The sequence below is a fragment of the Zea mays genome, chromosome 4, assembly GCF_902167145.1.
Source record: "Zea mays cultivar B73 chromosome 4, Zm-B73-REFERENCE-NAM-5.0, whole genome shotgun sequence".
NCBI lineage: Eukaryota > Viridiplantae > Streptophyta > Magnoliopsida > Poales > Poaceae > Zea > Zea mays.
The window spans coordinates 41,998,420-42,014,167 of NC_050099.1; the positions used below are offsets into that span (position 1 = coordinate 41,998,420).

The window sequence follows — 15,748 nt, forward strand, 5'->3', positions numbered from 1 at the left end:
AGGGGGATATCGAGATTGCTTATGTTAGCACCAAAGAACAATTAGCTGATATCTTTACCAAACCATTAGATGAGAAAACCTTTACCAAACATAGGAATGAGCTAAATATACTTGATTCTCGGAACTTTGATTGACACTTTGCACACATAGCTCTTTATATACCTTCGATCATATCTCTCTTATGTCTATGACTAATGTGTTATCAAGTTTATTCCTCATGCTAAGTCGTAGATTGAAAGGGAAATGGAGTCTTCAGCGAAGACAAGGCTTCCACTCCACTCTATCGGTATTATCTACCCTTCGTCGTCACTCCGCACCACTCTCCACTTTGGTATAATCTTCACTCATATTTATGTGTACCATTGGGGGAGAATAGTAAAAGGGCTCTCAAAAGACTCCGTTTTTGGCGATTAATGCCAAAGGGGGAGAAGTATTAAGCCCACAGCAAAAGGACCGCACCACCACCAATTTCAAAAATTTCATTTTAGTATATATTCAAAGATTTTTCAATTGGTATCTAAATCTTTTTCATATTGGTAAAACCCTCTTGAACACTAAGAGGAGAATTTCATCCAGGGGGAATTTTGTTTAAGTCAAAGGAAAAGCATTTGAAACAGAGGGAGAAAATTTTCAAATCTTGAAAATGCTTCTCGAAATCTTATTCATGTACCTTTGACTATTTGCAAAAAGACTTTGAAAAGATTTTCCAAAAGAATTTGCAAAAACAAAACAAGTGGTGCAAATGTGGTCCAAAATGTTAAAAGAAAGAAAGCAATCCATGCATATCTAGTGAAAGTATAAATTGGTTTAATTCCAAGCAACCTTTGCACTTGCCTTATGCAAACTAGTTCAATTCTGCACTTATATATTTGCTTTGGTTTGTGTTGGCATCAATCACCAAAATGGGGGAGATTGAAAGGGAAATAGGGTCAAACCTTTTTCTAAATGATTTTGGTGGTTGAAATGCCCAACACAAATAATTGGACTAACTAGTTTGCTCTAGATTATATATTCTACAGGTGCTAAAGGTTCAACACAAACCAATAAAAAGATCCAAGTTAGGGTTCAAAAGAAAGGAGCAAAAGAAACCGAAGAGAACCCTGGTCTAGCGCACCGAACTGTCCGGTGCACCAGGGGTCGTACAGACCAAACTCTTCACCTTTGGGTTTCTGGAGAGCCGCTCCGCTATAATGCACCGGACTGTCCGGAGTGCCACCGGACTGTCCTGTGTGCCAGCGGAGCAACGGCTATCGAGCGTAACGGTCAACTCCAACAGTCGCCTGCAAATGTGAACAGTGCGCGGATAGTTCGCGCAGAGTCAGAGCAGCGCCAGAAGGCGCACCGGACAGTGGACAGTGACTGTCCGGTGCCCCAAGATGTCAGAGCTCCAATGGTCGAAACCGTCAGAACCCTAATGGTTAGGTGACGTGGCTGGCGCACCGGACAGTGTCCGATGGCGCACCGGGCTGTCCGGTGCACCCATCGACAGACAGCCTCCCCAACGGTTGGTTTGGTGGTTAGGGCTATAAATACCCCCCAACCACCACCACTCCAAGCATCGAAGTTTTTCAGACATCTCATTCAATACAAGAGCTAGTGCAATCAATACAAGACACAATTCAAAAGAATCAAAGGCTCTCCAAGTCCCAAATACACTCCAAACACCTAGTGACTAGAGAGAGAGTTTTGCTCGTGTTCTTTGAGCTCTTGTTCTTGGATCGCTTTCTGTTCCTCATTCTTGTTCTTCATGCACTTGTAATCAAAGCAAGAGACACCAATTGTGTGGTGGTCCTTGTGGGGTCTAAGTGACCCATTTGATTAAGGAGAAAGCTCACTCGGTCTAGGTGACCGTTTGAGAGAGGGAAAGGGTTGAAAGAGACCCGGTCTTTATGACCACCTCAACGGGTACTAGGTTCATTGGAACCGAACCTCGGTAAAACAAATCACTGTGTCATCTGCTTCATTTCTTTGGTTGATTTGTTTTCCCCTCTCTTTCGGACTCAAATTTATTTCTAACGCTAACCCCAACTTGTAGTTGTGCTTTATGTTTGTAAATTTCAGTTTCCGCCTATTCACACCCCTCTAGGCGACTTTCAAAGATGCTTCTACTTCTTGCTTTGATTTAATTGATAATTCTAACCCCTGCAACCAAGTTCTTATTAAGAGTATTGTTGTAGAAACATGTTCGAATGAGGTTGCAAAGGAAAATGAGCAATTAAGGCAAGAAGTGGATCGACTTAGCAAGGCTTTGTACAACAAGAAAGGCAAAGCCAAACAAATCCAACCTCGACAGGATAACACCACTGCGGGAGTGAACAAGCCTGTGGAGGGCGAAACTGTGATTTGTAGGTTATGCCACAAGGAAGACCATAAGTCTTTCCAATGCAAGGCGATGACCGGGGATAAGCAAAAGCAAAAGCTCAAGCAAAAGCCATCAAGCAAAATCTCCAACACCTACATCAACAAGGTGGACAAAAAGGCTGCTACACTATATATATTTGATCAAGAAGAAAAAGAATGGAAAGGTGATGGCAATCAAGGCCAACAAGCAAGCCAACAAAGGAAAGGGTGCCAAACACATCTGGGTGCCAAAGGAAATAATTTCAACCACGAAAAGCACCAAGAAGGTTTGGATCCCGAAAGGGAAGTGAGTAGTCCGAAGGACTTTGGGGGATTTGGAGATTTGGTAAAGATGGGATGTATATCATGGGATACATCATATTGGATCAAGTTTATTGCCAAGTGGGTTAGCAAATATTTTGGACCCAAATTTCCCCACCCATGACTAAGGTAACTAGATTTATTGTATTCCTTATTTTTAGATATGCGTATCTATTTTCTTGTATCTAGTTCTACCTTCCATGCCTAGTATTTCATATTGTACTCACTTTAGATTAACAAATGCATGCATACTAGGTAAATCTCGTGGTAGGATTGCTTAGTTAACATCTCTAAGTAAATGACATTAATGCTTCAAAAGCTTATATCCTGCAATTGGTATATTTAACTTATATGTGCCAAAGCTCGGATTATGGATAATCTGCCCCTCTTGATATCAAATCAAAGTGCATATCCTCTACAAGTATTCAAACCTTGCATGCACACTTTAAGGGGGAGGTTACTCTATAATCTAAGACTTCGAGACTAATACTGTTTTCAAGTCTATTTCATGTAGAAGTCTCATTGTAAGGAAAATGAATTCCCCGGAGAAAGACAACAAGCTTCCACTGCAAAATCTCCAAGAACTTTCATGTCTCACTAGCCTGCCATTGGTCTTTAATTGGTTCGCCATTGACTTTCAAATGGTATCTTTGAGACTAAATTCAGTATCATTTACATGTCTTCTCCAATATTTTATTAGACTATATCTCATATCTTATACTTCCCATGTTGCCCAAATGCATATATTGTTGACTCATATTTTGTTACCTATGCATAAAGGAAGTTAGTCTATTCGAATCATGTCTTGCACCTCAATTTCTCACATGCTTTTTCCTAAGTAGAAGATCTCTGTCAGGAGGAGTATTTCTTCGTCTCTAGTGGGGGAAAATTCTTTCTAAAGGAGAAAACTCATTTAGGGGGAGTTATAATGTCAAGTACTTCAATTCAATTAGCGATAATCTTATATGAGGGCAAGTCCTTATTTGCTTCCTACATGTTTTTAATGTCTTCCTTTTTGGTGGTTGATGCCAAAGGGGGAGAAGTTTAGGGACCAAAGCAAAGAAATTTGTACCAAACACCAAACACCACCAATATAAAATTTTAATTCTTCAAGTGGTTTTGGCTCTTTGGTCTAAAAGAGGAAGTAAATGAATTATGGAGTTACGGGGAGGCTTAAGTCCATAATACCACATTGTGGGGACAATCATGCATCCTAGCAAGTAGATTGCATTTTTCAATCAAATTTTTATAATATTTGCTTGCTTTGGTTGTGTTGTCATCAATCACCAAAAAGGGGGAGACTGTAAGGAAAATGGACCTCGGGCCATTTGGCTTAATAGGTTTCCGTGTTTGATGATCAACATAACATGTGAACTAATGTGTTTGCTAGTGTTTGTGTTTGTTGTTCACAGGATGCTAAAGTTACTTGGACCAAGACATTGAGGAAAGCAACACCTCAAAAGAAGACATTGTGTTGGGGGCTATAAATACACCCCCAACCGGACATTTCCAAGTGTGGGAGCCCAAGAGACATACCAAGGCATATAATAGACATTCCCAAGTGCTCTTACACCCAAGTGCTTAATAGAATCACTCGGTGATTAGCATAGGTGCTTTGTGAAGTGCTTAGGTTAGTTAGACCGCTCTAGCGCTTGCTCTAGGTGAATCCTAGTTAGTTAAGTGAGTTTAGATAAACCACCAACCCCTCAGCTCTTGCGCGAGCCATAGTAATTGTACCGAGTGGGGCGAGAGTCTTGCGAGACCGTGACAACTGCGTTTGTGTCACGGCCGCCACCGTGTACCGAAGGGAACGAGGCCCGCGGCATTTTCAGCCGGAAGCTCGATAGTGGAGACGGCGGAGAGCGTCTGAGAGGAGCCGGAAGCGGAGCACCACTTGCGCGTGGAGAAGGCCCGCGACTCTCTACGGAGTTACTCGACCGAGGTGCTTGGCCCTCGCGTGGGCTTCCCTTTGCGGAGGGGCACCAACGAGGATTAGTCAGGACCTTACGTGGTTCCAGATACCTCGATAAAAATACCGGCGTCATCCACGAGAGTTTGCATCTCTATCTTGCTCATTAAGTTTCCGCATTTATATTTAGCATTTAAGTTTCAATCTTGTATTCATACTTATATAGTGTAGATTGAAAATTAGCCATTGCGGTAGAGATAGCAACACTTAGACAAAACCTAGTTTGCACATTCTAGTTTGATTACTTGCATAGGTTTTGGTCTAGGGAATTATTTGTGGCCTAGTTTAGTCAAAGTTTTAGAAGTCCTAATTCACCCCCCTCTTAGGCGTCACCCGTTTCCTTCAATGCATCTGGGGCACAAGTAGGATAATTGATAGCGCATGCACAAACCACATGACAGGGGAGAAGAGGATGTTCACCTCCTACGTCAAGAACAAGGATTCCCATGACACGATCATATTTGGAGATGGGAATCAAGGCAAGGTCAAAGGTTTGGGTAAAATAGCCATCACCACCGAGCATTCAATTTCTAATGTGTTCTTAGTGGAATCGCTCGGTTATAATTTACTTTCTGTAAGTCAATTATGCCATATGGGTTATAATTGCTTATTTACAAACTAGGTATGTGCCCGTGCGTTGCAACGGAAGTAAAAAAGTTGATATAAAACATAGATACGGAACAACAAACATCACTATAATATGAAAAATAAAAAATAAACAACAATAAATATGTCATGAATTGTAATCAACATCTCATGCTGGTACACACAGTCATCAAAGTGGAGTTGAATATCCCGAATTGCTTGGTTTACTCGGTCCATCACAGAAGTGATCATCAGCTACTGCCAATATAATGAACTTCAAAATCATTAGAAAATTTTGCCTCGCCACTTGGTCCGTCAACATGCCCTCCTCTGCCTGATTTCCCCCCATCAATAGTTGTAACCCCTAAGAATCAAAATCCAATATGTCAGGCACAAAGGAACTTGTTCTTTACAAGAGATTAGACAAGAGAGAAGTATGCATAATGGTTGCAGAAACGTCTAAATACATGGATAAGGGAGAAGTATGCAGTCATTTAGGAATAAAATGGTTAACTAAAAATGTAGTCATTTGCTCCTCATATTTTCTCTGTTCAGCAGATGGACAGGGGCTCACCATTCCACTCCTTGAGGCACTTGCGCAGCGATGTCTTCCTCAAATGAGCGCTTGAAGTACTCGTGATAATCATCCTACATACCAACTCCACATGAAGTAGCATCTCCAGTATGATGAACAAGGTACAAAAATTTAGGCAACAACTACATCAAGAAACTGAAGGCAAAAAACACAGGAGCATCTAAAACAATTGCTTGTCACTTACTCCTTGTTCATAAATCTTCCTGGACCCTTCCAACTGCGACATCTCCAGATCATGGGTGTTCACCAACTCCTACACCTCCGATGTGCTCGAAATACTCCTCGAAATATTCAAAAAATTGATCGGTTACTTATCAAATGGAGAAGCAGTAGATAATGCAGAGCAAAATAAAAAAACCTGAGCTCTGTTTGTGTTCCTCTTGGTGAGGAAGAGCCCGAGCCGCTACGATCGCATTCCTAGTGAATCCCAACACCATACAACCACGACAAAAGTGTTAAGTAGACCTTAGAACAACACCACAAGGAAACCACACGTGAGAATAGCAAACCACCAATACACACAAGCATCCATGGCATTAACACCATAGTTTGTTAGGAAAATTCAACTGAAACATGGACGAAAAATGAAATCAAAGTGGTATGGGCAGGCTAAGAATAATATAAATGGTATGGGCATGAACTCTGTACCTAACAATACATGATAAAAAATAACAATTCAGTTGATTCATGGTCGGAAATCAACAAGGATTACAGAGTTCACACACCTTAAGGACAGGGTACTTTTTATTTCATTAATAGATCAAGCAAAATAAAAAAGTAATGAGCAAATGAGCCTAGATCACATCTGTAACAGCTCAATCGGGAATATGCTATGTATGTAAAAGCATAGAAAACAAGTTGCAAAACTAAGAGGCGACTGTGAGAAATGTACCTGGGAGAAATTGACAATGAATGGAAGAATGTGAGCTACACAATCTTGTGGCTCCAACAATTTACCAAGAGCAGCACAACCTTCAACAGCCAACAAACGCACGAAGTTTCTTTGATCTGAAAATAAAGACCAACAAACGCAAAAGTTGTCAGTCCTGCACCCAAGAGCAGTGGTACTTCTGTAGAGGCAGAAAGCCCTCTAATTACGACAAAGAAAATCTGTGATAGATGCCATTATGTTCATCCTGTGATAAACACGGTTCAGAATCTGTCACAGTGGAAAGAAGCTAAGAGTCTCAAGGCCCAACCAGTGCATAGTAAAATGTTGGATAAGGAGCATGTAAACTCACTGGCAGATGTAGGTCCAAGCCATGACTGTAATTCTGCCCGCCACACAAGGATGAACCCTAGCTTGTAAAGTAAGAAGGAAATTTCTTTGGACGCTAGCAGTGGACAATGTGCAAAGCAAAACTACTTGTGACCATTTATCACGCTCAAGGTTAGGTAATTTTGGCCATCATTGTTGGGGGCCTTCGGCTTCCGAAGGTCCTCAAAAACAGGATTTAACAGTATTTCTGGAGTATAATGTGTGAACAGGTATCTTCGGACTCAAGTCGGCATCACAGCAGACCAGAATAATACGAAGGTTGATACAGCGCCGAAGGTGTGAGCAGGAAAGCTTCGGCGTGGCAGCAAAAAATGAAACCGACTTAAAGATGAAAAGGCTATTCAGACCTCGATAGATTACTATAGAATTATTATCAAACGTAAAGGGCATAAATGTAATTTTACATAGGCTGTGTCCTGTGCCTATAAATAGGTGAACAGTACCCCCGTACTGTTCACGCTGATCTGGCATTCGCTTTTGCGTCACGCTTGTACTTTCATCTCCTTCAAGTTGAAGGTACATTTGTAATTCGATGTTATTTCTGTTTGTACATGATAATAATATATAATTGTTTAATGTTGTCCTTCATATTCCTTACAATTCATCCTTCATCACTGTATAGTGAATTTATGAAGGTACGCCCTTCATAACCTTCGTCCGAAAACCATTATATCCTAAGGGGAATAATGCTTCGAAAGATGAAGGACTTAATCGATTAACATTTTCTATGTTGCCTTGTTCTTAACTCATAGCATTTGAGAACAAGTCACCAACATTGGCGCCCACCTCCGGTGAACTCACTTCCACACTCTGAGTTTTCTGAACACCTTCGGCGGTCATAAACCTTCGCTATGGCGCCGAAGAAAGCTTCAGCAACTGGCACTGCAGCTCTTCAACCACTGGACCACAATCAGGAGACTGTCTCTCTTCGGGAGGCCCGAAGCCAGAAAAGGAAGGCTGTTAGTCCAACACCACCAGAGGATGAGATAGACCAAGAAATCAGAGACATGGAGATGCTTCACCAACAGGTGCAGAGGAAGAAGGAAAAGATGGCCAGGCTAGCTGAACTACAAAGGCAGATAGACGAAGCCTCTGAGGAAGTTCGTCATCTTACTCAGGATGAGCAACACCGAAGGCCTCAGCACCAAGACCTTCATCAGGAGGGTTTCCTCAATGAAGACGACTGGTATGACAATTTCCATCATGGGAATTTTGTTTTTGATGATGCTTCTCCTCTGTCCGCTGAGCTGCAGGCTACACCTTGGCCTCCGTCCTACAAGCCGCCTCAGCTTCCCATATTTGATGGCCACTCAGACCCGAAGCAGTTTTTGATGAGCTACGAAGCAACAGTATCTTCGTATGGTGGCAATGCTGCGGTTATGGCCAAATCTTTTGTTATGGCTGTCAGGAGTGTTGCTCAAACCTGGTACTCCTCCCTTCGACCAGGAACCATCACTTCGTGGCAAAAGCTGAAGGACTTGTTGTTAACCAGCTTCCAAGGGTTCCAGACGAAGCCGGTCACGGCTCAAGCTCTATTCCAGTGCACCCAGGATCACGAAGAGTACCTTCAGGCGTACGTCCGGAGGTTCTTGCGTTTGAGGGCACAGGCACCAACAGTGCCCAACGAAATTGTTATTGAAGCCATGATTAAGGGGCTTCGGCCAGGACCGTCAGCTCAGTACTTCGCTAGGAAGCCTCCTCCAACTTTGGAGAAGCTGCTCCAGAAGATGGACGAGTACATTCGGGCCGATAATGATTTTCGCCAAAGAAGGGAGGAGGCTTTCAGGTTTTCTGAGATGACCAGGGGCTTCGGAGGGAGGTTCTATCCGAGACATGTTAGATCAATTCATAACTCTACCCAAAATGATGATAGAGGGAGCCAACAGCAAAGGCCACAGTGTTCCTCACAAGCTTCGGGGCAACAGCAAGGCTCTTTCCGACCACCAGCTCCGAGAGGCAGAGGCGCCAGGGGCTTCGGCGGAAGATTTGGCGATCAACCGAGAAGAATCTTTTGCTTATTCTGTGGTGAGAATAAAGGTCATACCACCAGGATGTGCCATGTTACCATCCAGAAGCAAAAGGAAATAGCCGAAGCGGCAGCACAACAAGCTCAGCTGAAGCAGGTCATGCACACTGCTTCGTATCATTCGCCTTACATCCCAGAGTATGTAGGCAATCACCCTGCAGTTTCTGTCGCTTCGGCGAGTCAACCTCAAGCTTCCTGGCAACAGCCTCCGCCTCCACCACCGCTACAACAAGGCCAGCAGCCAGAAGGGAGCCAATATGCTCCACACCAAAGGGACTTCAGAGAACAGTCCGAAGCTCGCACAGTCAATAGCACTGTGCCAGAGTCAAAGCACATCTATTGACAAATATCCTACACAGATAGCAGTTTTTTTTATTCAGTTCTATTCTCCGTGTAACAGAGGACATCTTTTGAATTTCATGTAATAGTTTCATTCTTTGCCACAAGGAAAATATATTTTCTCCACAGGCTTAAGTTGTTGAAGTTTAAAGATCTATGATAACAAAGAGGACCTTCGAATTATCGAAAATTCTTCGAAACAACAAAAAGTCGTTCTAAGGAACGTAGAGTAAGTTTGCCGAAGTCACAAAAAGCCGTTCCAAAGGGAGCGCAGTGTAAGTTTTCTGCTCCAAAGTCGTTCCTAAGGGAATGCAGAGCTTACAGCGAAAAGTCAACGCTGATTCCGCCGAAAGTAAAAGGCGAAGAAGCTCCAAAGTCGTTCCTAAGGGAATGCAGAGCTTACAGCGAAAAGTCAACGCTGATTCCGCTGAAGTAAAAGGCGAAGAAGCTCCTAAGGGAGGCTTACAGCGAAAAATCAACGCTGATTCAAAAAAGATCATGTATTTTATTGTGTGGATGTGCGCGCACCTTCGGAATGAATACCATTTCACATAAGCATAACATCATCACATCATTTTGCATAGCATAAGCATCATACATCATGCTGCATATGGCACAAGAAGGAGGCATAATATCGATCTTCGGGAAAATGCTTTGAAAAAGGGCAAATCGTGCTAAGTCACAAGGAGAAACAATATTGATCTTCAGAGTATAGCTTCGGAAAATATTTTCACGAAGCTTGGATATTTTCATCAGAACACTTTGGATATTGTTATGATAAATGACAATCCTTCTTCACGAAGCATGAAAAGAAGGGAAGGTGTTTTTTCGTCGAAGACTCAAAAACGGTATGTGTTTAAAATTTCATGCATCGTAAAGAATTAAACCATAAAAACAAGTATATTACATTCAGGGTTACAAGATATTACACATATTACACTTCGAATGTTTTTACAATAGCACCTAGTCTTCCTTAAGTGCGACTTCTGCAGCCTCGTTCAGGAGCCGATTAACAACTTCATCCATGATAGCTTCAGCCATCTTTTTAATTTCGTCGTCTCCTTTCGGGGGAGGTCCCGAAGACGCTTTAGTAGGATCTGAAGGAGGACAGGATACGGCTACATTGCTATTACAAACTGCGAACGAAGTTTAAAATCGAAAATTACAACACAATAAAAACCATTAGTTGATACCTATTTGCCCTTCGGGCTCTGCGTTTTTTTCAGCAGCCTCGGCCACTTCTCTAGCATCGTGAATGCCCTTTTCGCTTCTTCGAATAATTTCTCGGGCCATTTCTCGGCCACCATTATCCCAGACGTCGGTGAAAAATTTTCCACCTACCATACTAGCTTCGGCCGAAGGATCTCTTGCATCTTCGAAGGACAAGCCAGCTTCGGATTGTGCTAAAATTTTTACATGTCCGCAGCCTTTTTTCTCTAAAATGGTGGCAATTCCTCTGGCACCCGAGAAAGCACATATATCTCCACGGCTATTTAAAATTTCCGCGAAGGCCTCAGCTTCGTGATCGATCCATTCGATGGGACCTTCGGGATTGCCTCTTGTAAAGTTTTCTTCGCTTGAGAATGCGCCGACCCTGGCGAAGCTAGCTTTTAACTTCTTAACACACTCTATAGATTTGTTATAGCATCTCTTCTTGGACGAACGAAGCTCTTCAACAGTTCCTTCTAGGTGATCTGCCCATTGGTCGCTGAGTTCTCGCTTTGTTTCTTCAAGTATGCGTTCTTCCTTGGCTCTGGCCAGTTGTTTCCGAAGATCTTCAATTTCGCGCTTCTGAGCTTCAGCTTGTCCTTTAAAAGCAGCTTCGTCTTCCTTTATTTTATTTATCAATGAGTGTAATATTTTATCTTTTTCGAGACCTTCGTTCCTCAGTTCAATTACTTCGGAACGAAGGTTGCTCAGGGCTATAGCACACCCTTCGTCTTCAGCATCCTTCTGTGCCCTGAGGGCATTGCTAAGTATCAGGCCCTGCAAGGAGAAATATGTGTTCGTCAATAGATTTAAACAAACGAAAAATTTTGGTCTCAACAAAAAATACAAAGATCCCATTTGTTGCACCTTTAAGCTATTATAGGCCAGGCTGTCGGCCAGATCGTTCTTCGACAGTACCGAGAGCCCGTCTTCTAATGTTGGGAATCCGAAGCTCTTGCTCATCTCCCGACAGACAGAAATCTCCTTGCTGTCAGGGAGACAATACAAAAAGTCTTCTTCTCCACTGCCATTGAATATTAACGCCCCCTTTGGATACTTCAGTTTTTGGGCGTAGCGATGGGCCTCTTGCTCTTCTTTTTCTGATAGTTTTTTCCCCCGAAGCATGACGAACAATATAATCACGGACTTTGGAGGATGCTTCGGGGGCAATGACACCGATTTCTTCAACAAAAGTTCGCTCTGTTATTTTTTCTTCCTCAGTTTCCTAGGATTTTATCTTCGTGGGCTCTGAGGACCCAGCTTCGGCTTCAGTTTTTTGCCCTGGAGTTTTAGTATCAGAAATTTCAGTCGTTGCTTCAGGAATGGCAGCAGTTTTCTTCGGAGGTGTGCTTGAAGATTTAATTGTTTCCAGTACATCTAGCACATTAGCCATTCTCTTTCTTTTCGGAGTCGCTGCTGGCACTTTTTGATTTTTTACTGTCTCAACATTTGTTGTAGGACTCAAAACTTCTGATGTTTTTTCTTCAGTCGCTTTTTTCACTTCTTCCATTTTTTCTGTGGATGGCGCTTCGGCCATCTCTTTGGTTTCTGGTAGCAAAATCTTTGGTTCTTTCAATTCTATCCTCTTTGGCGCTTCGGCCATTTCTGCAACTTCTGGCAGCAAGGTTGGTTTGGTTGGCTTTTCAGCTTCGGTGGCCGAAGAAGTTTCTCCGGTAAACTCAGGCACCGAAGCTGGTTCAATATAGCGCGGCCGATGTGTGAGGACCTTTATCCTCTTTCTTTTCGGTTCTGACTCGCTGGGAGCAATTGCAGCTTCTTCTTTCGCAGAGGTTGTGTTTTTTCTTTTCTGCCCTCGAATGGGATAACGATAGTCAGGGTAGACAAACCCGATTGCATCAAACACCCGATTCAGCCTCTTCTTTTTTCGGCCTCCGAAGGCTGCTGACAGTGCAGTATCTTCGGCCTTCGAATAAGCCCCAAGCAGTTCATCACTTAAATTTTCAATGCTTTTTAACCAGTCATCATCTGGCTCAACGAATTTATCTCCGAACTTAAAAGTGTACTTCAGCCTGATAAGTCCACCTTCGTCGGCCTCTTTTATGGTTTCTTGCGGCATTTCCCATTTCTCCGCGAGTGGCCATACCCTGAAGGCAATATGCTCTTGTACTAAATCTCTCGTTCCAATAAAAGAACAGATAACACCGAAGGCCCTCTGGCATTCTTCGGCAGCTTCATTCATTTCAACCTTCGGCCTCCGAAGGCCGAAGCTTTGCCAAATAGGACGCATAATTACACCTTTGATATCTTCTCGTACTGTTAGGTCGTTCTTCACATAAAACCATTCTGTCATCCAATCGCCGGGCCATCTCTTCCGAAAGGTTGGCACGGGACAGCTTGACCCGGACCGAGAAACGAAACTGTAGCAGCCAAAATTATTGTGATATTGTTCCTTACCCCAAGGTTTTGTTTCGTATGATAATTCGTGTATATTGCAGAAACTTTTTGCGTCAGGCTTCAGACCCTGGCTTCTCACGGCCCACACGAAGATATTCAGCCTTATGATTGCCTCGGGGGTAAGTTGGTGAAGATAAACTTCGAATATTTTCAGCACCTCTACGACAAACTCGCTCAGGGGAAATCGCAGTCCAGCTTTCAAAAAGCTTCGGTACACTACGACTTCATTTTCCTCAGGGGTCGGACAAGTTCTTTCCCCTTCGTCGGCCCTCACAATGGACAAATCCCGGAAGTACCTTCCTCTCATGTTAACAAGATGATTTTCTTTAATAGTTGATTTGCCGAAAACCGCGTGGCTTGGTCGCCAAGGGCGATCTTCGGAGTCTTCACCACCACTGTCCACATCATAACTGTCGCTATCACCAGTATCTTCAGACAAACCTTCCAGAATCTCCTTGGTGATTTTTTCCGTATTCGTCTTCGACGTCGCTATAAGAAACCCCAAATTCTTCTCTTCGTCGAGACTCAGCTTCATCTCAGCAGCAGCTTTCTTCTCTTCAGACATCTTCGGAAACGCTAAAAAACTGTCTTCAAAGCCGAAGCTTCAAAACTAAACGCTCAGCAAATTTTAGTGCGCAAAAGCTAAAAATTGAGTGAGCGGGAGCAAATAGCCAGAGAGCGTGCCAAATGAGTTTGCGGTATGACCGTATTTATACGCCCAGTGCGTTGGAAATTGAAAGACCCCGCTTGTCAGTGAATGTTGCTATTCTAGCAAAGGGAAGGTGTTTTTTCAGACCTTCGGCGTAAAGCCTTCGTCCATGTCGCAATCTAAATTTATTATTTTAAACAAATTAATATTGCGAGGGGCTACTGTTGGGGGCCTTCGGCTTCCGAAGGTCCTCAAAAACAGGATTTAACAGTATTTCTGGAGTATAATGTGTGAACAGGTATCTTCGGACTCAAGTCGGCATCACAGCAGACCAGAATAATACGAAGGTTGATACAGCGCCGAAGGTGTGAGCAGGAAAGCTTCGGCGTGGCAGCAAAAAATGAAACCGACTTAAAGATGAAAAGGCTATTCAGACCTCGATAGATTACTATAGAATTATTATCAAACGTAAAGGGCATAAATGTAATTTTACATAGGCTGTGTCCTGTGCCTATAAATAGGTGAACAGTACCCCCGTACTGTTCACGCTGATCTGGCATTCGCTTTTGCGTCACGCTTGTACTTTCATCTCCTTCAAGTTGAAGGTACATTTGTAATTCGATGTTATTTCTGTTTGTACATGATAATAATATATAATTGTTTAATGTTGTCCTTCATATTCCTTACAATTCATCCTTCATCACTGTATAGTGAATTTATGAAGGTACGCCCTTCATAACCTTCGTCCGAAAACCATTATATCCTAAGGGGAATAATGCTTCGAAAGACGAAGGACTTAATCGATTAACATTTTCTATGTTGCCTTGTTCTTAACTCATAGCATTTGAGAACAAGTCACCAACAATCATCACAAAGTGTGACAAAATTCCCTTCCATTAAATTGAGAATGGATGTTTAGCATAGCATTCAACAAAGCTACCTAAGATAGGTTATTTACCTCATTATTCAAATGTTGTACTAAAAATGCATGCTATTAACGAATTTAGGAAACCAGATTGCCAACTTTACCTCTTCTAGAGTCCAGTTGCCCTTGGATGAGCGGCGTGCTGGACCAATTGTCCTCCTGAAGCCAGAGATAAACAAACATGTATAAGAATTAAGAAGGAATATGCATATCGTAAAACCTGATGAGTGGTTCCAATAAGCGGATAGAAATTCACCCATTGGGTAATCTCCCCCTTTTTTAGGTTCCTTGCTGACTCCTCCATCAGGAGGAACAGAAGGAGCTGAAGACTCTGTGCCCTTCAAAGTCTTTCGCTCTTCAGTTGTCATATTAAGTGAAAACAGAAAACTGAATCTCCACTTAAAGCAAGGTAAGGGCCCAAATATCCATCCCAATGTTAAAACCCTCTAAGGTCTTCTAGCAGATTTTTTTCGCTTGGGGAGAAGTGGCCATTGTCTGCCAAGAGGGGGGAAAGGAACAAAATTGAATCATGTAAACAAAATAACAAATAGTCGAAATTATAATACAGAAATACACAACTATGAAGATACAGTGATGCATCGTGATTTTTCCATGATAGACATGCCCTCAAATTTAACCACAAGATATCAATTTTTTTACAGTGAGAAATTAACAAATCCGAATAAAATTTGGCTAGATTTGAGAATTCTAGAACGCAGACTGCAGCGAGCCAAGGGTAAATACAGCATACTGAGATGGCAGAACAGGGACTAACCCAAACTTTTATAATAAAGAAACATTAATACAGTAAGAATTTACCAAGAAGAAGAGTTTGTTGAAGTGGATGAAAATCCATGCTCATCGGTGTTGATCCTTGGCTCAAGGTCTGTGCAACAGTTTTATGGAAATCATCTTGTTGGTAATTTTGGCTCTGCGGATAAGTCACAGGCAGCATATTCACCGAAAGATTCACCTGCTATGTTAGATCATCATAAGTGCATGATTAGGTGTAACGAACAGCACCAAGTACTAAGAGCAAGAATCTAGTAATGGCAATGCATTTATTTGATTACTTATGGAGCTTATGGGGTACCAA

The 15,748-nt window shown here is 42.5% G+C and overlaps 1 protein-coding gene across 1 annotated transcript; it reads right to left on the bottom strand.

The window, feature by feature from the left end:
- Positions 1–5,466: 5,466 nt before the first annotated feature.
- LOC109945505 (uncharacterized) lies at positions 5,467–6,047 on the bottom strand. Its single transcript, XM_020551824.1, has 3 exons — positions 5,995–6,047; positions 5,790–5,863; positions 5,467–5,579 (listed from the first exon to the last, which is right to left on the bottom strand). The coding sequence occupies exons 1-3, from the start codon at positions 6,045–6,047 to the stop codon at positions 5,467–5,469; spliced, it is 240 nt and encodes a 79-aa protein (XP_020407413.1).
- Positions 6,048–15,748: the final 9,701 nt, after the last annotated feature.

Bases quoted from the DNA above. Each gene is read 5' to 3' on its own strand.
- LOC109945505 (XM_020551824.1), bottom strand. From the start codon at position 6,047: ATGATCTGGAGATGTCGCAGTTGGAAGGGTCCAGGAAGATTTATGAAC. The intron at 5,864-5,994 runs GTAAGTGACAAG...GTTGGTATGTAG, and splicing joins GGAAGATTTATGAACAAGGA to GATGATTATCACGAGTACTT. The intron at 5,580-5,789 runs GTGAGCCCCTGT...TTTGATTCTTAG, and splicing joins GTGCCTCAAGGAGTGGAATG to GGGTTACAACTATTGATGGG.